A 24,649-nucleotide genomic window follows, 5' to 3' on the forward strand; every position below is an offset into this window, starting at 1 on the left:
TTCAGTGTCCTGCAGGTTCTAGCTCTATCCGTCTTCAGTGTCCTGCAGGTTCTAGCTCTATCCATCTTCAGTGTCCTGCATGTTCTAGCTCTATCCATCTTCAGCACACCTCAATCTGATGTCGATGCCGTCGTCAAGCTTGTCATAAAGCCAAGTGACGAGGCCGTATTACATTCAGGTGTGTTGCAATTGAGAGAAACGTAAATGATGTTGGACACAAAAACAATCAGGACTGTTATTTACTGAACTCAAGCTGGGATTTGGTCTCACAGGATGAAACCCTAATAACTGACAGCCCTGCCTCCACTCTTGCCGAAGGTGTCTCCAGCTCGGTTGGTGGAGTGGTCATCTCCCAATCGGAAGGTTGCAGGTTTGATTCCCACCTTCACCTGTCCAAATTGCTCTGATTGGAGTGACGGCCACTTGCAGGGCCTCCTTTGGTGTGTGTGACGGTGCTGAATGATGTAACGTGCTTTGGGGGCTTTAGTTGTAAAGTGATGGATAATTGAAGACCATGTACCAGTAAGACTTTGAGAGCAACATGCTCTGCCGCGGTTCTATAGTCATAGTAGCAAGTTCAAACATGTTGGAGCTTTACAAACTAGAGCTTCAAATTCTCTTCTGCATGTCAATATGGGAAATATTATTTGGTCTCAGAACTGCAGCTTTTTGAATCATCTGATGACTTTTCCAAAAGTCATTTTCATGTTTAATTCCACTAAACAAAGAAAACTCTTTCCCATTCTCCTCTATGGAAGCTGCAGCAACATTGTCTATTCACTCTTCACCATCTTTATACGACATGGACTACATGTACCTATGTTATACTTCTTAGTAGAGTAAAAGATCAGAGCAGCAGGTATTCCCGTGTATTTAGCGTTGAGCATCAAGGTCTGTTGTCAGATGGTGGCCTTGTGGTCCCTCTTACATAACCCCAGCCCTCCAGACACACACAGACTGTGGTGGTTGAGTCGAGGCCAGCGTTGGAAAGCAGAGCGGCTGAGAAAGCAGCTTGCTGCCCTCAGTGATTACAGCAGAGAAAAGACCCCACCCTCCTCCCCGCTTTGCTCAGATAACAGGCTCGTTGTTGAACGCAGGACCAAACAAAGACGACCCTGTCCCTCTCCTCTTGCTCACCCTACTTTCTGTATCTGTGCCCAGGCTTTGATTTCTGCCATGGTCAGCCAACAGGTATCTCTAAAACCAGAGACAGCCACACCACGCCTTCTGTCTGTCCTTCTGTGCTTCACTCCATCCACCTCAGGCACTTTGTCTTCGCTCAAGATCCAGAGGACTCACAACGGGAAACTTTATATGGTGGCGTAGTCTGAGTGGATCAAAGGGAATTGTCCAAAACTCTCAAGGCGACGACTGTGTTGAACTGCCAGGAGAAAAAGGAAATCAAAGATCAGAAGTGTTAGTGACACTATACATAGCGTCACTGCATATCGATCTTGAAGTCAACCACACAAACACATTAGTAAGAATCAATCGCCAGAATATTCCTGTAATCTCTTCAAGAAGAATAAATGAATACATTTGTCCCTGGACACTGCGAGGTGGAGTTCAGCTTCTCAATGTGTATTTCAGCTGCTTGGCTTGGGGCTGGTGCACTGGATCGTGTGAACCCACTGTTTGACTTGGCACAATTCTGGTGCTGGACACGACCATCAATACATTTCCTGGCTGATTAGTGAAACAATGGTCTGTTTGTCAGCCCTTTTTCTGTCCTGTCTATTCCATCAGGATGACGTGATCTCTGTGAAGGACATCGACCTGGTAATGTCGGAGGGACTGGGAATGCGCTACGCCTTCATTGGACCCATGGAAACGATGCACCTCAATGCCCCTGAAGGTAAGGGTCCCGGTTTGGCTCAGACGAGGTTCCCATCCAGCATTTAGCCTCTGGATTCCATCAGACCATGATAGTCCACTGAAATACAGTTTATTTGTAGGTAGAGGTTAGTATTTTGACTAAATGCTTGGCTCAGTAAAATGGCTGCGTTTGGGAAATGCCGTTGAGCATCAGGCCCATGGGCCATAAACCCGACTGAGGCTCCAGTCGGCTCAATGCTTAAGAGAAACAGACACAACTCTGAGACCCGAGCTGAGATATCCATAGTGTCGAGGTGCGTTTGTGAAAACATCCATAATGCAGCAGCTATAGGAGAAGGTTTTTGGACATTTCCCTGCATGTTGCTGCAGAAGGTTTTGTCAAAATTGGCTTTCTGTTGAGATTGTAGTAATTTTTTTGTTTTGTTAGATTTTTGCCGAAATACAAACATTTTCATTATGTACACTCTGCACCACAACAACAACAGGTTCACGGCTTATAAAGTAACTAAACACATCGCTGTGGTGCCACCTCTAAGGAGTAAAGCATCAGTGGGTGAAGACGTCTTAAAATTAGCACTGTATACTGCTACAGTCACATTTAGTGAAATCTCATCATGATATCATCAGAAGTCACGTTTTTATAAAAGGCTTGTTGGTTATTATTTCATTGGATTCCAGATTACTGGCCGAACACCGCCTCACATTCTAGCTTGCAATGCATTATAGCAGCATTGGATAAACATTAGCCTCTCTCTGCTAACCTTCTCGTCTGCTGTTGATCTTCACCATTTTGCCGTTGGTTTAATTTTTCATTGTCAACCAATCAATTTCTTTCCTGAATCAGACTAAAGAGCATCTTCTTCCTCTTTACTGACATGAAGTGACTCTCAGCACTGGAAACTTGGCTGATGGGTCACTGGAACACAACTATGTGGTTAAGACCTACTGGAAGTAACTCATGATTCAACGCCCTGATTTAAAAAAACCCACTCATAACTGTAACCAATTCTAATTCTTCAGTGACGTATGAGTGTGAAACTGCACTGTCTAACCAGAGGTGTCCAACCTCGGCCGTCCTGCAGGGTTTAGCTCCTCCCAGTTCAACACACCTGATTGCAATGAGGGGCTGTTATTGGGCTTTTTCACCTCCTTGGTGATGACATCATCATTAGGGTCAGGTCTGCTGAGGAGGGAGAGGACCAGGGTTGGAGACCTCTGGTCTAAACACTGTAAGGGATGAGCTCCCGAAAACCTCTGAATGAGAACAGGTTGCAGTCAACAGTGGAATGTGTGAGGTAAACAACAACAGCAGCGCTGCTCTGGTGTCTCAGCACGACGTCGCTGCACTGCACCGACCTGCTGCAGGAGCCCGGAGGCTGAAACCTCACGGAGATGGAGAATATCAAAGGGGAGTGTGAAACCCAGAGAGTAACCCGATGTGCGCACACACACACACACACACACACACACACACACACACACACACACACACACACACACACACACACACACACACACACACACACACACACACACACACACACACACACACACACACACACACACAGAAAAGTACGCTTTGGCTGAACAAAGCAGCCTTTTGATGGGAAGTGATGAATGCACCCCCTCACACCAGTAATCCAAACCGGGGAGAGCCACACCGCGGCCTTCAAAGCCGCTGCCAACTCCACCTGTAGTTACAGTACCGAACCTCTTTGCACATTTTTGTTTTCTGCTTGGGAAGTAGTAGTATGATCATGTTCTCAGAAGATTGCTAAGACCACCTCCTGTTGTTCCTCCAAGTCCTTAAATCATTCCCATCAGATACCAGAGGCCTCAGAGACTCTCTTTCTAAACGTGGCTTTGTAGGCATGTCTGTACTGGAGAACTCTATCCGTTAAGGAATAAAATGTTCCAGAAACCCCGAAGGAGCCTCGGCACTCATATTGTCACCTTGGATCAGCTCCCATAAATGTACATGTTGAACATTGAAAACAGCTGGAGCCTATAAGGTGCAATGTGATTCGTCATTCACTTTGTATTGGTTTTTTAACAGTAACGTGTCGCCATCGTCGGTGCATGAGGCCCCAGAAGTCAAGAACGTTTATCATCTTCTTCACTACCTTTTAGCGAACGTGTGCTCATACAGGCCAATCAGAGATTTCCCCCTCATGACATCATGTGGGGAAACAACCACTCCCTCTGGTAATGGGTACTCACTTTGACCCTCTAAAATTACGGCCATTTTTTCTTCTCCTTGGAAACGCTACTGCCGAACAGACGCAGCTTATTAGCATGTACAGGTACAGACACAGAAACGGTCTGTTCTCAGACTAGAGCAGGTTCCTCGGTTCCTCGAGGTCCGAAGTCCAGCATGTTGTATGTTCCTCCCACACACCTGAATGCAATAAGGGCTTCATTACTTGGCTGGTTCACAAGCTTGACGACGACGTGAACATCAGTTTGAGGTGAGCTGAAGCTGGGAGAGAGAAAACCTCCAGGCCTGGAGGTCCAGGCCTGGAGAATCCTGCTGCAGAGGAACTTTTCCTGGCTGAGATTCAGGAACAAAGGCTGAATTGGAGAAATACACTTTGACTTCAGTTTTGTCGGACCTCTGACACCTTTGTTAAATTGTTGAAAAACTGTGTAATGTGGGACCTTTAAAACTACTTCAACTTAGATTCAGATGATTATCGTCTCCAGCCACAAAGAAGGAAATTTACCAGAATAATATGTTTTATTTTGCTTTGAGATGTTACATTTAATATATGTAACAATTCTAAAACGTTTTGAAAGTTCAGTTAAATGGAGATGAAACCAGTGTTTCCTGGGCCGACGGTGGAGGAGTGGTTTGCCCTGCGGCCTCACAGTGAAAGGATCCCCGGCTCAAATCTGACTTCGGGGGCTTTCTGTCTGTGGCTTTGATGTTCTTGTTGTTCTCTGTGTTCCACCATCAGAACACGTGCGTTTCCTATTTATTAGTGACTCTAACTCTAATGTGTGTTTGTCCTGTGATGGACCTGCCAGATGTCACCGCCAGGCGGCTGCAGAACCCTGCGTCTGAGTGGAGAAGCAGGATAGAAGATGGATTTATCAACGTCTCCATTGTTTTTACTTTCCTAAGATGCACCAACGTTCAGCACACGACATCAGATCTTTCACTCCAACAGACAGAAGCATGTTGTGTTCCTCCTCCGAGTGTGATGCAGACGTGTGTGTTGTTTAAAGAACAAATCATTCAGCTGCTCAGCGTCGTGCAGCGCCGGACTCATTTAAAGAGGCTGAAGGCCACTGCAGCTTCTAAAACTCCAACTGGTCAGCCTGTTTGGATTCTTCTTCACTTCACCTGTGTAGAATCTGTTGTGAGAATCCGTCATGGAAAAGCTTCCATCCTTTACTGTAAAGATATAAATTCACTTCAATCCGAGTCAACATGGCACTGAAGTAAATACTGACGTGAATATTTCCTTCAATTTGGTCACAGCATTATGTGACACGACCATGTTTGATATCACTGAATGTTGTAATTGATTTTGATGTGTGGAAGACAAACGTATAAGAAATCTAACAGGAGCAAAGTGTAATACGGACGATTCAATTCAACTTTATTTCTGGAGCACCAAACATCATGTCTCGCTGCTTTTAGCAGAGAAACCCAACAAATCCAGACGAAGGAAAAGAAAAGAAGAAGTGGTTTAAAATCACACCAATAATGTTTCTCTGGACTTGAAGGACGGTCGAGTCCACTCATCTGGTCTCCTGGCGTCGTGCCAACATTCAAAGTATTCAGCAACACTTTCCAGGTACTGTTGTGGAACATTTGTAGAAAAAGAGAAAATGTTGTGATTTGAGGAAGTTCTGCAGTGGAATCAGTGAGACAGAACGGTTCAGATAGAACCTTGTGGTGGGCTTGAATTAAAGAGGTGTGCAGCAGCAGGGGAACGACCCCCCACTGACTTTACTCTTCAGACATGTCGTCCTCACCTCCTCCCTTCTTGTCTCAGCAGAGGAAACTGCCCCGCCCTCTTTATGACGTTATTGTCGCTAATATGGGACGTTCATGAGGAGTTCCTCGTTTTGACGCTTCGCCTCCCGACCTGAACGAAAACATGCGCTTGTGTCTGACAGATGTTTGTATTTTAGTCTTACATGTTGTATGATCGAGTGAAACAAACACAAAGTAACAACTGTTATCAAATAATAATCTTTATTTTAAACCCATTTTAAGTCTTACAGATTTGTCATGAATCTAATAGGAACTATTAGGAATGTCTGTCCATCACTTCTCCTTCTTGAATAAATCTTTAGATCACTTGGTAGTAATGTAGTAGAAGTTGTGGAGACACCATCACCACCATCACCTCCACCTCCACCACCACCTCCACCTCCTCCACCACCACTACTGCCACCACCACCACACCACCACCACCTCCACCACCACCTTCTCCACCACCACCACACCACCATCACCACCACCTCCACCTCCACCACCACCACCTCCACCTCCTCCACCACCACTACTGCCACCACCACCACCACCTCCTCCACCTCCACCACCACCACCTCCACCTCCTCCACCACCACCACACCACCACCACCACACCACCTCCACCACCTCCTCCACCACCACCTCCACCTTCTCCACCACCTCCACCGCCACCACCTCCACCTCCACCTTCTCCACCACCACTACTGCCACCACCACCACCTCCTCCACCACCTCCACCTTCTCCACCACCACCACACCACCTCCACCACCTCCTCCACCACCGCCACCACCTCCACCTCCACCACCACCTCCCCCTCCTCCACCACCACCACCACCTCCACCTTCTCCACCACCACCACACCACCACCACCACCACCTCCACCTTCTCCACCACCACTACTGCCACCACCACCACCTCCACCACCACCTCCTCCACCACCTCCACCTTCTCCACCACCACCACCACCACCACCTCCACCTTCTCCACCACCACCACACCACCACCTCCACCACCACCCATTTATTATCTTTAACAGTTTGTTTGAGCAGCTCTCAAATCATCGATGAGGTAAAAACATAAAAAGTCCTGCACACGTTACAAATGAATGATTACAGATTCCTAAATGAGCCAAAGTGTTGAGTAGAACCGGTGAATCCCCCTCACAGCCACACCAACATGAATAAATTCCAATTAAACTCAATTCACTTCTATGTATTCAGCAGAAGCAGATGGGAGGTGGAGGTTAGAGACACTAGAGGGATAAACTTCTAAATCTGTAACCATCGATCTGCTCTTTTATTACTCCTTGAATTTTGCACATACGTTACATAAATGATTACCATTAAAGCCCTATTTCTTTTAAACCTTGTGCACAGTCTCAAATCTTCACTGTTTCTAGAAAACTGGACTGGACTTATGAATGAAGACAGGCTGTACATGTTTCACCTGCTGGGTTTAAAAACAAGTGCTGCAGGTGTGTGCCAACAGTTTTTCTTCTTGTTGCTTTGAACACAAACATTCCAGGGTTTGGGATCCGCAGTGTCTCCAGGGATCGTCTCACTTCCTGTGTTTTCTCACTGATGTTACTTTCCTGCAGTAAAACGGTTAAAGACATGGCGAGTTGAACCTCAACACCAACTGAGGAGGTCAACCGTTCCATTGGTTGGCCTTTAGTTTTCTTATTGCAAACCCTGAACAAAAGTGTTTACTCGGCCTCTTGATGCGATCATTCCTTTGTACATATTTAAAGGTCTTTTTCCCAGCAAAGCACTCAGACAAGCTTCACTCATGCAGTTTTCAAGATCCATGTGACCTGTTGGACATTAGATTTAAGTATATAGCTCCGTGCCGTACAGTACAGATGTTCCTCTTCACTTTAATGCAGTGCCAACAAATTACATTTCTGGACCACAAGCGCTATTTGTGTCCAACCTCTATTCTATATCACACATTTCCCACATATTCCAGTTGAGCAACAGCAGTTGCTGGCAGCCGTTTCAGACTTAGATGTTCTGCCTTGAGCTGTGTGGGTTAGGGTTAGGTTGGGTAGGGTTAGGGGTTTAGGGTTAGGGTTTGGGGTTGGGGTTAGGGGATTAGGGTTTGGGGTTAGGGTTGAGGTTAGGGGTTAGGGTTAGGGTTTACTGAGGGTTAGGGGTAGGGGTTAGGGTTAGAGGGTAGGGGTTAGGGGGTTAGGGTTTAGTGTTAAGGTTAGGGGTTTAGGGTTAGGGGTTAGGGTTTAGTGTTAAGGTTAGGGGTTAGGGGTTAGGGTTTGGGTTTGGGGTTGGGATTAGGGTTTGGGGTTAGGGTTTAGTGTTAAGGTTAGGGGTTTAGGGTTAGGGGTTAGGGTTTAGTGTTAAGGTTAGGGGTTAGGGGTAAGGGTTAGGGTTTGGGGTTGGGATTAGGGTTTGGGGTTAGGGTTTAGTGTTAAGGTTAGGGGTTTAGGGTTAGGGCTAGGGTTGGGGTTAGGGGTAAGGGTTAGGGTTTGGGGTTGGGATTAGGGTTAAGGTTAGGGTTAGGGTTTACTGAGGGTTAGGGTTAGAGGGTAGGGGTTAGGGGTAGGGGTTAGGGTTAAGGGCTAGGGTTTAGTGTTAAGGGTTTAGGGTTAGGGTTAGGGTTGGGGGTAGGGGTTAGTGGTAGGGGTTGGGGTTAGGGGTAAGGGTTAGAGGGGTTAGTGTCAAGGTTAGGGGTTTGGGGTTAGGGTTAGGGGTTAGGGTTAGGGTGTAGGGTTAGGGTTCAGGTCATCCTGAAACGCGACACATTAAATTGTGTGATCAGCCGGTAAGTCCTTGCAGTGCCTCCATGTGACCTGCTCCCTCCGTCCAGGTCTGGAAGACTACATGCGACGATACGGTGACGGCATCACGAGGCTCCTCCACTCCGCCGGCCCGGTACCAGAGTTCCGTGGCGACGGAGCCAAGAAGGTCACCAATGTAAGTTTGGTACCAAAGCCACATCAAGCATTCACACTCGTTCATAGCAACTCGTATTGTGCAGAAATGTTTTCATTAATACCTTTTCCACAGTGTCGTTATTCCTGCGTGACTGACAGTCATGAGTCCCTCTCCTCTCCGTGTCCGACTCCTCAGTGAGCGTCACTCAGTCACAATCTCTCGGCGGCGGTTAAACGTTAGCCGCTGAAGGTCGTTAGCCGCTGAAGGTCGTCACTGGAGCAATAAATAGTTTCAGCTGAACAAAAAGAAAACAACAGTGAGGGATTGATCTTTGTTTCTTTAGTGCTTTTCAGTGAAAACAACCTTCAGGTTAGGGTTAGCTATTTAAACACTTAAGATTCACTCTGAAGTTTTGTTTCTTTTGGAGATTCTATAAAATCCCTAATGACTCGTAGATTATTATTAGAATGACGTAGTGAACTTTTTCACTTGCGACACCTTGTAAAGTGTGGAACTAAATTCCCACACGTTTCCTTACCTGCTCAGTTTGATCTCATACTAATGACATCAGTTTGAGGCCGATTGTAAGAAAACCTCAGACGTTCTAGTTGTGATGACCTGAAATGTGTCTCGGGCTGCTTCACAGAGCTGATGTACATTTTAAAACAAAGTCATCATTGACATGAAGTTTTGCTGTCACCAGATGATTGTGGAAAAAAATGCACAAGTGGCTCTCAATGGGGGCTACTTTTACTTTTTTCTGTTTTACAGTTTGGCTAAAATGTGTTTTGTTAAGTGAGTCTGAAATGTGCCTGTATGAGATTCAGTCCACCAAAAGTACCAAAGAAGAGTAAATATCTGGACTCATGTTAAGGTGACGGCACTGCCGTGAGGAGGGGCAGAAGAGACCATAACGTCTTCAGGATGTTTCTCTGAAATAACAAAACAGACTCAAGGTATCAGCAGCAGTCGTGTTAATGTGAAACACCTCATGCAATGAGAAGGACGATGTATTTCTGGAAGTGAAATGTGCTGTTGTCATCCCGGTTCTCTTCTCTGCTCCTCAGGAGATGTACCAGCTGATTCCCGGCGACGAGTCTCACCTGTCGGCCAGGAAGGAGAGGAGGGACCGGCTCCTCATGCATCTGGCCCGGCTGAAGGACGACCACCAGTGACGTCCACATCCAGGACACGTCACATGTTTGACCCATGTGACCTGAGTGGAGCCTCGGAACCAGACGCTCCTGGAAACCTCCTCTGCCTTTGTTGGTCCTTAATTACTCTTATAATCTGTGAAATTTGGAATAGATTTCATGACTTAAGAAGAAAATTCTGTTTTCAGATCACCCAAATAGTGTTTTTCCTAGTGTCCTCAACTGCCTTCTGTCCGTACTGTAAAGAAACGACAGACGATGTGGGGCTTTTTTAGGTTGATGTCGGTATATTGACGTACTTCAGTGATTGTCCTGAACACGTCCCTCCAGTTTGAGCTGCTGCAGGAAACACACTGGCACAGAATTACTAAATACCAATAGGTCCTGAGACTTCTTCTAAAGAATGCGAAAATATGATTTTAAAAATACTCTTTTTGCATTTCTATCAGCAAATTTCATGAAAAATGTACAATGAAACAATGTTTTGATTTTTAAATCCATCATTTGTGTAATTATTGCCATGTTCAGATAAATAAATACTTTCCTCTTCCTCATGGGGAAATCCACCCAGATGCCTCTGACAATTAAAAAGTTGTGAATGGTTTGGCGTCACGCTGGGCTGTTTGCTGCGGTATTGAGCGGATTTCCGTTTGACGCCACCGAGACGAACCGATGAGGAGGGTTGGATTAGAAGAGCGCTGAGTCGTGGAAACGACGACTGGAACTTGTCATGGGAGCAACTCGTGGAGGCGATTTCTTTTCACGGAGACACGACGTGACGCCGGCGACCACCACGGGATTCAATCACAACGCAAGATGGGAAAGAAACAAACTGCTTCCTGATGTTTGATCAGACGAAGCTCAGACTGGACCGACTTCAACCCCAAATCCAGCTTCTCTCAACTGATTAGCTTTGAGTTTGACGGGAATCACAGACGCCAGTAAAGTAACTGATGCTAAAGAAAACAGCTCAATGAGCTTTTTGTGAGCCAAACAGGTTGTGCGTTTTCAATCACCTGGTTATGCAACAATAAACTTACAGTTTGACGTTTGCCTCTCGTGACATTTTGTCTTGTCGATGTGTTTGTACTGTAGTTACCTGAGCTGTGAAGTCGGCAAACCCACTTCAGAGGAATCACTCAGCAACAGACACTTCCCGAGCTGCAGCACCTTTAAAAAAAAAATATATATATATATATGTACATATAAAAACTAAGAGTTTGAGTCATCTTATAGAATTTTTTCTTTTTTTTAAATCGACAGGGAAATAAAGACCAATGGTTTATCTGCAAATTGCCCGCTGCTGCCCTGAGGGCCCAATTTAGAGACTGTCAATTATAAATGCAGATTTAGCTGCTGAAATTGTACTTAGAAGCAGAAATACTGTTCTAAAAAAGTAAAAGAAAAAGGAAGCTCAAGTCGACATATCAATCAGTAGAAACTGGTGGGATTGAGCACATTGTCAGGAATTCCATTATGGCGATTTGTTCTGTAAAAAAGTGTCACTATAAACCTTAATCTTCTCTTTAAAAAACAAAACAGATCAGAAGGTTTGAATTGAAGCTGCTTGTTGTAAATCAGACTTAGGTGTTGTAGGAGCATCAAATGTCTTGTGGACCTTCTGAAGCACTGAGACTCGCTCAGACATCAAATCCTACATGAATCACTGCATGATGCAGGGAATCTCACTGCATGGCTGCCTCTCTTTACACCTCATGCTCGTTTTATTTGTGCTGCATTGGAATGTTGGAATCCTTCACATTTTTATCACCACAATCTTGCAAATCACAAAGAAATACAAAAACGCGCAGTTGCAGAGCAGGAACTTTACAACAGGAGGTATTTTCATACTGCGTAAAACATCTAGTTCTAGTGGGAGTTTTCCATGTATTTACTTGTTTACCCTCGCAGTTTAATGTACTTGAGGAGAAGTAAATTTGCGTATATACATTCATTACTGTAAAACTACTGAATGATCTGTGGGAAGGAGAAAAGAGGACATTCAGCCCAGCTTGAGACGCTGAAACACGAGTTAAGTCAGTGCATCTCCGTATCTCAGCAGGCTTTTAACAATAATCTCACTTTGACAATCATCGATGGTACAAACATACTTAGAGTCTCTGAGAATCCTGGAAACAACTGCACCTTCTGTTTGGGACAACTGGAACTCAATGACATGATCACACTCTTCTCAATACTTTCAACGAACAATGTGAGACTTGCGGGTTGGCAGCTGCATGGCGAAGCCGTCCACGTACGTACGTACTTCTACATTTACACGTCACGGCGCCTCAGAAGAGCTGAGGCCATCACAGCTGACGACACCCAGCTGTTTGAACTGCTGCCCTCAGGCCGGCGGTACCGCTCCATCAGGACCAGGACCAACAGACGAAGAGACAGTTTCTTTCCTCAAGCCATCACTGCACTGAACACTGAAGAACTACTACCTCAGACTGTGTGCAATATACTATTTTCTGTGCATTAACATGTACCTTGTGCTCAAACCGCACATACTCATTCAGCCAAGGTACCTCAAGGAGCTAGTTTTGTATTTTATGTAACTTATTATCGGTATTATAGCCTGCACTGCACTGTTTCTTCTTTTTCTTTTACCTTACTCACTCATCTGGGTGTGTGTGTGAGCGGGTCTGTGTGAGGGCTGAATGTACGTGTGAATGTTTAGGTTATTCTGTATATACGGTGTGTCTGCAGATACGAATGCGATGCTGAATGTGAGAATGGCTGCCTGCGTTCCATTGTATGTCTGTGTGTCTATTGTAGCTACACCGCAATTTCGCTGTGCCACGTACAATGACAATAAAGCTTCAAATCAAATCAAATCAAAAGTACTTAACGTGCGTGACGAGCGAGAGCTCCAGACAATTCCCTGTTTTTTTCACTCCTACACTTCATCTCACAAACAAGCACTAAATATTGAGTATTTATCAATTCTTTTTCAGAATAGAGAATCAAAGATGTGGTCAAACGGTAACAAATGAAGGGAAAAGGTTGGTTCTGCTGCTAACATGACCATGGAAGCTTCTGCAGCGACACTCAGAACCTCTCAAAGCCTCTTTCAGTCCAATGGAACGTGAAGATCGCAGTGGAAGGTCACATTCAGAGCCTGACGTCTTTAGAACTCACCTCAATGTACAAATAAACGGAGAGCTGCTCCTCTCAAACTGCTAATTAACAAATGTCACCAGCAAAAATAGGCAATATGGCAAGAGGGTCACACATTTCTATTGTTTTCCATTCTTACTGGCGCAAATCTGAAATAATACTCACACTCAAAATGCAGCTTTAATGAAATACCTGTCACTGTTTTCAATGTAATAATGAAAAGAAGTGAATAATCATTTAGTGGGCAGATTGCTGCTCGGACGTCTGCTCCCTCCACGGAGCAGCATACAGCCTGCAGGACGCAGAGATTCTGAGCAGTGGGAATAAGATTAAGGTCAACTTCATGAGGAACATTGTTATTTCACCGTAGGAATGGAGAATTCTGGCTATTCTGGAGTACGTGTGCACGCCATGAGACTGGAGATGAGGAGAGTTCCTGGAAGAACTAGAAATAAAGCAGCGACAGGTTGTGTTGGCGGCTCCACTCCTCTGAGGTTTGGTATGTGGATGAGTGCTGCTGGCTCCACCCTGAGCTCCACCCTCCGTCCTGGAGGAGGACTCAGGTGCACCTCTCAGCCTGCACCACAACCAGACCAACTGCATTTCATCCACACGTCTTCCTCTCGCCACCAAGAAGGATTATTGTTCATGGAAACTTGCTGATATTGAGGATCAGTTCCACAGAGACGGGTGAGTTTCTGTGTTTACTGGGTTTTAATGCCAGGATCTCACTATCAACTTGTTTTTAATACAAATGGAGATTTTTTTTATTTTTAATTTTTTAAGGAAAAAGAATTCTATAATTCAGGGAATCAATTCAATTCAATCCAATTCAACTTTATTTATATAGCACCAAATACTACACAGTCATTCCAAGGTGCTTTTAACAGAGAAAACAGAAAACATAAATGCCCACACATCCAATTTTTATGTAATCTATTGACTTCCAAATCATTTATTTGTATTTACACCTGAAATTGGAGAGGAAACAAAAAAGAATCCCACCTTTACCCGTATATAAGACGTCATGTTCATTTCTTAGTTTGTGCACATTAAAAACTTGGACACGGGTGTTCAACACATGGCCTTTAACCCCCCCCACGACCCCCCTGACCTGGACGCTGGTTGTTTCACAACACAAAACGTTAAGAGCAATGCAGCAAAGAGACTCATTCAATCACAAGACTAATGTGACTTTCTTGAGCTTCAGAGGTTATTATGTCGCCCCTGAAAACATGGATGTTGACTCGTAATGCAAAAGTGACTTGTTATTAGATCATAAATGTTTTAAGTGAATTAAAACTCAGATAAAAGGTGAACTATCTGTTGGATCAGGAAATCTCCACCTCTGTCTAGGATACAAGAGTAACAGTATCCAGGTACTACTTCTGATATACTGAGGTGTCGACTGAAACTGTGTACTCAAGTAAGTAAAAGTACCTTTGTTGAAGGAATACTAACTGTGTTTGATTACATTGTCGACAGACAGCTTTCAGTTCAGTTTATCTGGATAAAACATTTACATTCAAGGCTCATTTCCCAGTCCAACAATAAATATATGGAGATTTTTACTTTTTCAGAAATTATGATTAAAATGTTTCAAATTCCAATTCTGTTCATTCTTGGTAGTAATCCAGGATGACATGCTGTAACTAGTAAGCATCAGTAAAACCACATACTCAAAAGAAAAGGTTCAAATATAGTACGTAGAATAATGGAAGTGTTTGTATTAATTTACTTGAGTTGGTGGGGTCGGCCTTCACATTCTGACTTCAGCGTAAAAAATGTGTTTCCAATCAATGATGTGCTGTTAACCCTGTAATGCCTGACCCCAGAAATAATGGTCAGAAAATTCTGATTTTTTGAATCTGGAACCTATATTAGGCCCTTACACATAATCTGAAAAAAAAAATAAAAAAAATAATTTGCAAATATGTTTTTCATTTTGTATCGTAAATGATACATTGGGCATTACATGCAGTTCTGGCAATACAACAAAAACGTGAGCTTCTTTAGGCCTCTTTCTTTTTCTTTTATTATGAACAGTGGTAAGCATGAAAAACATCAGTTAAGGCTATTCAACTAGAACATTAGCCTATTATTTTTTCAAAATGCTACCTTTTCCCGTAACTTTTTCTTGTATTATGAACAGTAGTAAGCATGAAAATAGCAGTTCAGGCAATACAACAAGAACATCTGCCTCTTAATTTTTTAATACTGTGACTGTTTCCCAAGACATTTCTTTTATGATGCCATGTGGTAATCATGGAAACAGTTTCTATCCTTGTTCAGGCAGAGATGGACGTTGCATTTTCCACAGCGCATATGGGGAAAGTGTCCTGTGCAGTTCTTGCACCTTTGTCGCTTTTCCCAGGATGAGAAGTGGTTAACCATATCTCTCCTCACATCTGGAGGCACACTGGTGGATCGCCACCTCTGTGGTGGTGGTGATGTTGGTGACTGTGGTGGAGAGGACCACCAGGACCATGGTCCACCAACCCCGACTTTTGCTTTTACTGCACTTACCAGGGAAATGCTAACCCATGCCTGAAATCTTGTCAGGGGCAGGACATTTTTCTCTAGGCCTTCAGGTCTCTTTGGTACAGGGACCAAGTATTGGTGAGTGCCACTGTGGCACTATGCCACCAGATGTACAAGTACCATCTTCTGGTTTTGAAACTATATTTGTACAGGGCAGACTGCATATCCATAAGATCTGCACCCCCCCCCCCCATGAATCTGTTGTGTGTTTCCACGATGGATGGTCTGGGAACCAAGACATATTATTTGATCTTCCCTGCGTTTCTCGTGGTCTTGTGGAGTGATGCCCACAAAAGAGGACACCAGGTTGACGGGTTTGTTGTCACACCACCTTACAACTATTACGTTGGGTTGGTTGACTCTGTAATCCATGGACCCTCTTCCCTGTTTCCTCAGGTCTTATTCATCCTTCATACTGTACCCTTCTACCAGAACTGTTTTGTTGCCTGTGACCTTGTTAGACCCTCCTCTTCCAACCCATCATCAAGAGTTTTATCTTCCTCATTGCTGCTACTACTAGTACGAGAGTTCTCTCATTCAAAGCCTGCATTAGGGGCCCAATCTTTATCCCAAACCTTATCATCTTCTTACATCAACTCCTCTCCATCACTTGAATTGCCATCAAGTAAGCATAGGACATCTTAAACGCTGTACCGTTTAGCCATATAAAGAAATATAGGTTTATCCATTTTTGAGTGCAATTATTTGTTGTAAATATCACATTTCAATCTGTATTATGTGTAATTGATTGATCAAAACATTTTTGTGACACACAATGATCAATATAATGCATATTGCACCAAGAAATAAAAGATAATAACAATTGGGGGATTTACTACTAAATTCCATTTTTTACCTGTAGTATCAAATTTGAACACAAATTTTATGCACGATTTTACTATATACTAAAATGCAAAAAAGTAAGTAATTATAACTTGCTTCAACAGATTAAGTACTCATGTTAGAATATTATAAAAAATTTCATAGAAAATGTCACTGGAAAATCATAAAAATTCCAATTTTCTTGACCCTGATCCAGTGAGTTGGGGACCATCTGAAAGTGGCCATCTTGGATTGTCCACTGTGCTGTGTCTGAATTGTTGTAGTGATAAAGGTATCCACCAGGGGGTAGAAGACAAGTATCAGATTGGCTACAAGAGGGTTTTGAGTGAAGTTTCTACCATAGGGTGATGCAATAGGCCTCAGAAATGGTTGTATCAAATTTGATGCATTTGGCATTATAGGGTTAAATGAAGATTACCCTGCCTGGGACGTCTCTATGAAGGTTGTTTATCTCCAGTCTGAAGGTTCCATGACGGCTGCACCACTTAGGATCTTGATCTCCGGAGCTCAGGAACATTCAAACTGGTTTTTATGGGGGAGAAAAACAAGGAGGCCAACAGCAGGTAGAAGTCCGTGTGTCCATGAGCTGCCAAATAGCAAAGGACAAATAATCAATTAAGATTCAGAGCTAATAGATCAGCTGTTCCCTGCTGGTTTGATGGTGACTAAACTGTTCAACACTAAACTCTTCCATCGTTACACTCCTGCAGTTTCTCATCACATCAAACTACTTCTCCAGTCACACGTCTGTTTCTGTGACCAGGCGAAGGTTGTTTGGTTGTTTGGGGACAGAATCAGGCTTTAATCCACTGAAACCCTCTAGAATGTGAGCAGTAGAGCAGCAGCAGAGCAGCAGAGCAGCAGCAGTAGAGCAGCAGTAGAGCAGCAGAGCAGCAGTAGAGCAGCAGCAGAGCAGCAGCAGTAGAGCAGCAGTAGAGCAGCAGAGCAGCAGCAGAGCAGCAGCAGTAGAGCAGCAGTAGAGCAGCAGTAGAGTAGCAGAGCAGCAGCAGCAGCAGTAGAGCAGCAGTAGAGCAGCAGCAGTAGAGCAGCAGCAGCAGCAGCAGCAGTAGAGCAGCAGTAGAGCAGCAGCAGCAGCAGCAAAGCAGCAGTAGAGCAGCAGTAGAGCAGCAGCAGTAGAGCAGCAGCAGTAGAGCAGCAGTAGAGCAGCAGAGCAGCAGAGCAGTAGAGCAGCAGAGCAGCAGCAGAGCAGCAGCAGCAGAGCAGTAGAGCAGCAGAGCAGTAGAGCAGCAGTAGAGCAGCAGTACAGCAGCAGAGCAGCAGAGCAGCAGTAGAGCGGCAGTAGAGCAGCAGCAGCAGAGCAGCAGCAGAGCAGCAGTAGAGCAGCAGCAGTAGAGCAGCAGAGCAGCAGCAGTAGAGCAGCAGAGCAGCAGCAGCAGTAGAGCAGCAGCAGCAGCAGAGCAGCAGAGCAGCAGCAGTAGAGCAGCAGTAGAGCAGCAGAGCAGCAGAGCAGCAGAGCAGCAGCAGCAGCAGCAGTAGAGCAGCAGTAGAGCAGCAGAGCAGCAGTAGAGCAGCAGTAGAGCAGCAGAGCAGCAGAGCAGCAGAGCAGCAGTAGAGCAGCAGTAGAGCAGCAGCAGAGCAGCAGTAGAGCAGCAGTAGAGCAGCAGTAGAGCAGCAGAGCAGCAGCAGAGCAGCAGAGCAGCAGAGCAGCAGTAGAGCAGCAGTAGAGCAGCAGTAGAGCAGCAGTAGAGCAGCAGAGCAGCAGCAGAGCAGCAGAGCAGCAGTAGAGCAGCAGTAGAGCAGCAGCAGAGCAGCAGTAGAGCAGCAGTAGAGCAGCAGTAGAGCAGCAGAGCAGCAGCAGTAGAGCAGCAGCAGAGCAGCAGTAGAGCAGCAGAGCAGCAGCAGTAGAGCAGCAGCAGAGCAGCAGCAGCAGAGCAGCAGCAGAGCAGCAGAGCAGCAGAGCAGCAGAGCAGCAGAGCAGCACCTGATGCAGCACAGGAGGCGTTCAGGAGCGACATGCAGCTCACCTGAGGCTAATTCCAATGAACAATTACAGAATGACGCTAAAATGTACAAATGAAATAAAACGACATTCATTTCATATTTGGATTTTTGACAAGCAAAACTTTTTTACTAATTTTCCACGAGAAATAGAAACGTTCTTCTTCTTCTTCTCCTCCTCGTTACACTGCTGCCCTGGAAAAGAAGACTTGATGCTCCAACACTCTGGATTGTGATCGAAGCCTCTGAACTACTGATCAAGTTCAAATAGAAAAATATGTCGAGATTTAAAAAGAACATATCTGAGAAACACTTGATTTGTTGTTTTATATTTCCATTTTGAGAACATTTCAAAACACATGAGCTTGAATTCATGAGGATTAAATGAACATTGAATGTTCAAACTATTGGAACGATAAAAAAAAATACACATCAGTAGGAAAGTAAAAGACTTTTTAAAAAATTTTTACTTTATACTTTTTAAGTAGAAATAATCGTCAAATTAATTGTTTGAGTGGAACATACTTTTGGGACCTTTGTGGACTTTATTCAGAAACCGATTGTAAATGAATGTGGTTGAATAAAGGACCAGCGGCCTTCAACATGAACATGTAAACTCCTCCACCATCACACAAACACACTGTAAAAGATCTGAGTCACTTTGATTCATGGGACATTTTTTAGAAATGAGACAGTTTGAAACGTGTGAAAAACGCTGCTGCTGCTCAGAACAGCTGGACGTCCAGCAGGACGTCAGACTTCAGGTCAACGTGAGGACGTCCCCACACAGGAGGGACTTTTCCTGGTGTTGTCTTGTCTGATAGTGATGATGACGTCAGATCACCTTGTTTTTGAGACGCCAGATCTGACCTGAGACCTGCTTGTGCCCCTGCAGGTCGTCGTCAGTCCTCTTGGCACAATGACGTGGGGCGCCCTCTACGCCCAGCTGGGCGGCGTCAACAAGCACTCCACCAGCCTGGGGAAGATCTGGCTGTCCGTCCTCTTCATCTTCCGCATCACCATCCTGGTCCTGGCGGCCGAGAGCGTCTGGGGCGACGAGCAGTCGGACTTCACCTGCAACACGCAGCAGCCGGGCTGCAAGAACGTGTGCTACGACCACTTCTTCCCCGTGTCGCACATCCGCCTGTGGTGCCTCCAGCTCATCTTCGTGTCCACGCCGGCCCTGCTGGTGGCCATGCACGTGGCCTACAGGAAGCGCGGGGACAAGAGGACCATGCTGGCCTCCAACAGGAGCGACAAGATGAACGACAGCGACCTGGAGACGCTGAAGAGGAGGCGTCTGCCCATCACCGGGCCGCTGTGGTGGACCTACACCTGCAGCCTGTTCTTCCGCCTCATCTTCGAGGGCGGCTTCATGTACGCGCTGTACTTCGTCTACGACGGCTTCCAGATGCCCCGGATCGTGAAGTGCGAGCAGTGGCCCTGCCCCAACAAGGTGGACTGCTTCATCTCCAGGCCCACGGAGAAGACCGTCTTCACCATCTTCATGGTGTCCTCCTCGGCCATCTGCATGATCCTGAACGTGGCCGAGCTGTGCTACCTCATCGTCAAGGCCATCCTGAGGTGCTCCTCCAGCCCCGGCAAGGCCAAACACGCCTTCACGGAAAGCGTCGCACGTGACAATAAGAAGAACGAGATGCTGCTGTCGTCCAACGCAGATTCCTCCTGCAACAAGACCGTCTGCTGAGGGACCTCCTCCAGCTGCTGAGGGACCTCCTCCAGCTGCTGAGGGACCTCCTCCAGCTGCTGAGGGACCTCCTCCAGCTGCTGAGGGACCTCCTCCAGCTGCTCCAGCTGCTGAGGGACCTCCTCCAGCTGCTGAGGGACCTCCTCCAGCTGCTGAGGGACCTCCTCCAGCTGCTGAGGGAACTCCTCCAGCTGCTGAGGGACCTCCTCCAGCTGCTGAGGGACCTCCTCCAGCTGCTGAGGGACCTCCTCCAGCTGCTGCACCACCTCACCGTCTCCACTGTAGAAACATCAGAATGTATGTGGTATGTGGACACCCCGGGGTCCCCCTGGGGTGCCCCTGGGGTCACCCCGGGGTCACCCCGGGGTCACCCTGGGGTCAACCTCGGGTCCCCCTGGGTCCCCCCGGGGTCGCCCTGGATGAGCAGCCTCGGCCAAAACAGGGTGTTTGTGTTCCAGTGTTCTTCTCAACTATGAATTTCCTCACCTGGTCGACGTTCCGCCAGGAAGTGTTACTTTGAAAGCAGACGCTGTAATGTTCTCTCTCCACCTCAGTGAGGAAGCTTTTAATTTGAAGTTGCTTGACAGTGAGGCTCAACGTGTTTGGAGCAGAGAAGACTCGGCCGACACTGACACCTAGTGGTGACGGTCTGAACTGTCCCAACACGAGCACCTTCCTCACAGCCTGAAGAGGGTTTTCGGTTTTTAAAATGACAGAGAACAAATGAAGTCGTGAAAAGTGAAGGAGGAGAAGATGCTGGCGTGTAGTTTACAATAGATTAGCTTTGGTTCCTTTTTAATCTGTTTTTCTTCAAACTGATGACAAAAAGAAGACTTATGATCAGTGTCATATCGAATCCAATGACTTTTCAAGTGAGTTTTTAGTTTTCAACTTTTGTGTGTTTAGAACTGATTACAAAGTGTGTTTTTAAGAAATGTGTGTGTAACATGAACAAACTCTTTCCTGCCAAATCACAACACTTTATTAGAGTTTACGCTTGTTTCCTGGAGTGTTTTAACCTGGAGTGAAAGTATTTTAATGTATTTGATATGATTAATTTTATTTCCCCACAAATGTTGAACATTTTAAAGATTTCTTTTTTTTTTTTTTTTTTATTAAATGTTTGCTATATGAAATATGCAGTTTTTATTACTATTCTTCTTTTGTGCTTTATAAACAGATTGTACGACACGTGAGTTACTCTCTGAAAACAAACTGGGCAGTGGAGCCGGTCTTCAAAAAGAGAGCAATATTCATTTAATAACACAAATGCAAAAATAATAAGTGACGACCAAAGAGGCTCTTTTCTATTTGTCCTGGTTTATTCCCTGGTTTCCAGTTTACCTGGTAAACTGGTGTGAAGCCTCCTGATCAGACCACCTCAACTCTTTAATGTAAAAGAGCCACAGACCAGCTCCTGGGTGTTATTTTGTATTTATACACTGATGATGTGAACCACAGAGTCTAAAGCATGTTTACATTTCATTTCTGATCCTATTGGCTCCAGTTTAAAAGGCAGTTGGGGAATAAAATGCATCCTATTGTGAATTATTCATATTGAGTTTCCAGAAACTAAAGCAACTTAATGTCTTGCTGCCCCTCGTGTTGTTGTTGTTGTTGTTGTTGTTGTTGTTGTTGCTGCAGGGAGGTGAGCCCTGCTGCTGTATCGGCTTCCACTGAGGCCTTATTACAGCCAAACACTCATCATGGTGTCTCCTCGTGAGGAGCACCAGGACCGTCTGGACCGGCAACAGCTTGGTCCTCCTGCTGCTCCTCCTGCTCCTCCTGCTCCTGCTCCTGCTCCTCCTCCTGCTCCTGCTCCTGCTCCTCCTCCTGCTCCTCCTGCTGCTCCTCCTGCTCCTCCTCCTCCTCCTCCTCCTGCTCCTCCTGCTCCTCCTCCTGCTCCTCCTGCTCCTCCTGCTTCTCCTCCTGCTCCTCCTGCTCCTCCTCCTGCTCCTGCTCCTCCTCCTGCTCCTGCTCCTGCTCCTCCTCCTGCTCCTCCTGCTGCTCCTGCTGCTCCTCCTCCTCCTCCTCCTCCTGCTCCTCCTCCTCCTGCTCCTGCTCCTCCTGCTCCTCCTCCTGCTCCTCCTCCTTCTGCTCCTCCTCTTCCTCCTGCTCCTCCTGCTCCTCCTCCTCCTGCTCCTCCTCCTGCTCCGTCTCCTCCTGCTCCTCCTCCTCCTCCTCCTCCTCCTCCCCCTTCTCCTCCTGCTCCTCCTCCTCCTCCTACTCCTCTTCCTCCTGCTCCTCCTGCTCGTCCTGCTCCTCCTCCTCCTCCTCCTGCTCCTCCTGCTCCTCCTCCTGCTCCTCCTCCTGCTCCTCCTGCTCCTCCTCCTTATAGGAACCAGGGTCATTATAGAAACCAGGGTCTTATAGGAACCAGGGTCTTATAGGAACCAGGGTCTTATAGGAACCAGGGCCATTATAGAAACCAGGGTCATTATAGGAACCAGGGTCTTATAGGAACCAGGGTCATTATAGGAACCAGGGTCTTATAGGAACCAGGGTCTTATAGGAACCAGGGTCATTATAGGAACCAGGGTCTTATAGGAACCAGGGTCATTATAGAAACCAGGGTCTTATAGGAACCAGGGTCATTATAGAAACCAGGGTCATTATAGAAACCAGGGTCATTATAGGAACCAGGGTCATTATAGAAACCAGGGTCAGGGGGTGTCGGAGTTACATAACTGGCAGTTGAGGAGGTTCTATTAAAGGTTAGCAGGATAACTGACTCACTGACTCACTGACTCACTGCTCACTGACTCACTTACTCACTGACTCACTGCTCACTGACTCACTGACTCACTGACTCACTGACTCACTGACTCACTGACTCACTGACTCACTTCACCACGAGTACGATTGTCATTGTCTTGATTCCGGTGTTTCCAGTACGTTTCAGCCACCTTGTTTCTAAAGCATGAACCTAAAACCAGTAAACTCTCCTGGTTTTTCATGGCCTGACCACCACATGTGCTCCACCACTGGATGGCACAGCAGGAGGCCTGTGAACACGTTTCACAGCAAAGAGAGAAGAATGGATGGGATCATTTCACTTCACTGTTCTTTGATTAATGTTTCATCAATCAGTGCAGACAAACCGGGGTGGTGTTCGTTTTGTCTTGTTCTGCCTTTTTCACATTTCTAGACTAGTTGGGGAGGCGACACTCGCTTTACTAGTCCGGCTCTACAGACTGTCCAGTTTGACCCCATAGCTTCACTTCCTATGATGGAATCATAACATTATATCTGCTCCTGGGAAGGTCTCAACAAAAGAAACAGGACAGGATTTAATGTGAATCCAGCGCAGTGGGGGGGGCGCGGGGGGGGGGGGGGGGGGGGGGCACCTCTCCCCTGAAAAACTGATTTAGCAATCATAAACACAAACTGAAGCCTTCATTGTTTTGTTTTGTTTTGTTTTTTACAGCTAAGCTTTACAGAACAATGACGCATACCCTTGAATAAGAAGTGTTCATATACTCTTACATTACAAACTGTTTTTACATTCTGAGGCACACTTTTCCGTTTCTCTTTTTATTTCCTTTCTGTAGCGTGAAATTGCTTGATTTTGGTTTCGTTCCCTGAGTGTTTCAGTTACTGAAGGTAACTTCCCAAGTGGAGCCGACGGCGGAATAAAATGATATAAACACACGTCCTTCTATTCTCCTAATATTTTATTGACCTTTACAAAAGAGGCTGAACATCAAAGATGCGATCCAAGAACATCACAGCCTCTCTTATGAGGAAACAAACAGAGTCCTGGTTCTGGTGGATCAGTTGGACTGGACGTGTGAACCTGATGACGCCTGTAAATGTATAAAAGGGATTATTTTCTATATCTTTCAGTCGAGTGCTCAACAGCTCGTCACGAGAGCAACCAGACAGTTTTAGGCTCCAATACATGTCACCATTAATGTAAACACTTGTGATCCGGGTCCACCGAGGTACCGTGAAGAGGTCCGGGGCGCATTTGCGCCAACTGGTCCGCACATTCGGGCGGACGGGTTTGGGCGTCGGGGGCGTGGTGCGGCTCGGGGCAGGCTGATGACTCTGTGGATTCACTCATGCATGGTCACACAATGTGACAGTCCAGACATGGCTGGAACCGGGAGGCAGCTCCGTTCAGCCGAGCCCCAGGTCCGACTGCAGGAAGCCTCCACCAACTAACGACCACTGAGGAAACGTTCCTCGTGCGTAAAGACGCAGTGACGAGACACGGCGGCCTGGAGGACTTTCTGCATGAATGAGTTTGTGGAGAAGTTTTTTTTGACTTTTTTCTTCTTCACACCCACAAACTGTGATCGAGCCGTGAGAGCGGTGCTGGTTCTGGCTCTGGTTCTGGGTCTGGGATCAGGGCGGGTCGACGCTCCAGATGGCACCAAGGATGGCAGATGGATTTGCTTGTCGTGTTTAAGTGTTGACATCTCCACTTTGAAAGGTATCATGGAATGAACACTGCTGTGAATATTGTCCTGCACAAACAAGGAGGAACGTGAAGGAAGAGCGGAATGTGACAGGTCGTTTAAGTGAATTCTTCCAGTTTGGCTGAACCAGAATCAGACAAAAGCTGGACAAAGCTCGTGGCGCTAAAAAGGAGTCTGGGTC

At 46.0% G+C, this 24,649-nt stretch overlaps 2 protein-coding genes across 2 annotated transcripts in view; both read left to right on the plus strand.

Moving 5' to 3' along the window:
* cryl1 (crystallin, lambda 1) overlaps positions 1-10,891 on the plus strand; it is a 32,491-nt gene extending 21,600 nt beyond the window's left edge. Inside the window, exons 7-9 of the mRNA XM_080498648.1 lie at positions 1,747-1,855; positions 8,649-8,755; positions 9,784-10,891. Coding sequence (XP_080354774.1) covers positions 1,747-1,855; positions 8,649-8,755; positions 9,784-9,891 — 324 coding nt within the window. The 3' untranslated portion in view covers positions 9,892-10,891. The remainder of the gene's footprint in view (positions 1-1,746; positions 1,856-8,648; positions 8,756-9,783) is intronic.
* A 2,684-nt stretch (positions 10,892-13,575) lies between these two features.
* Positions 13,576-21,118, plus strand: LOC308131160 (gap junction beta-2 protein-like). The gene is made up of 2 exons (XM_080497776.1): positions 13,576-13,683; positions 19,232-21,118. The coding sequence occupies exon 2, from the start codon at positions 19,256-19,258 to the stop codon at positions 20,042-20,044; it is 789 nt and encodes a 262-aa protein (XP_080353902.1). The 5' UTR covers positions 13,576-13,683; positions 19,232-19,255; the 3' UTR covers positions 20,045-21,118.
* Positions 21,119-24,649: the final 3,531 nt, after the last annotated feature.

This window comes from Blennius ocellaris (genome assembly GCF_963422515.1).
Source record: "Blennius ocellaris genome assembly, chromosome: 6".
NCBI classification, from domain to species: domain Eukaryota; kingdom Metazoa; phylum Chordata; class Actinopteri; order Blenniiformes; family Blenniidae; genus Blennius; species Blennius ocellaris.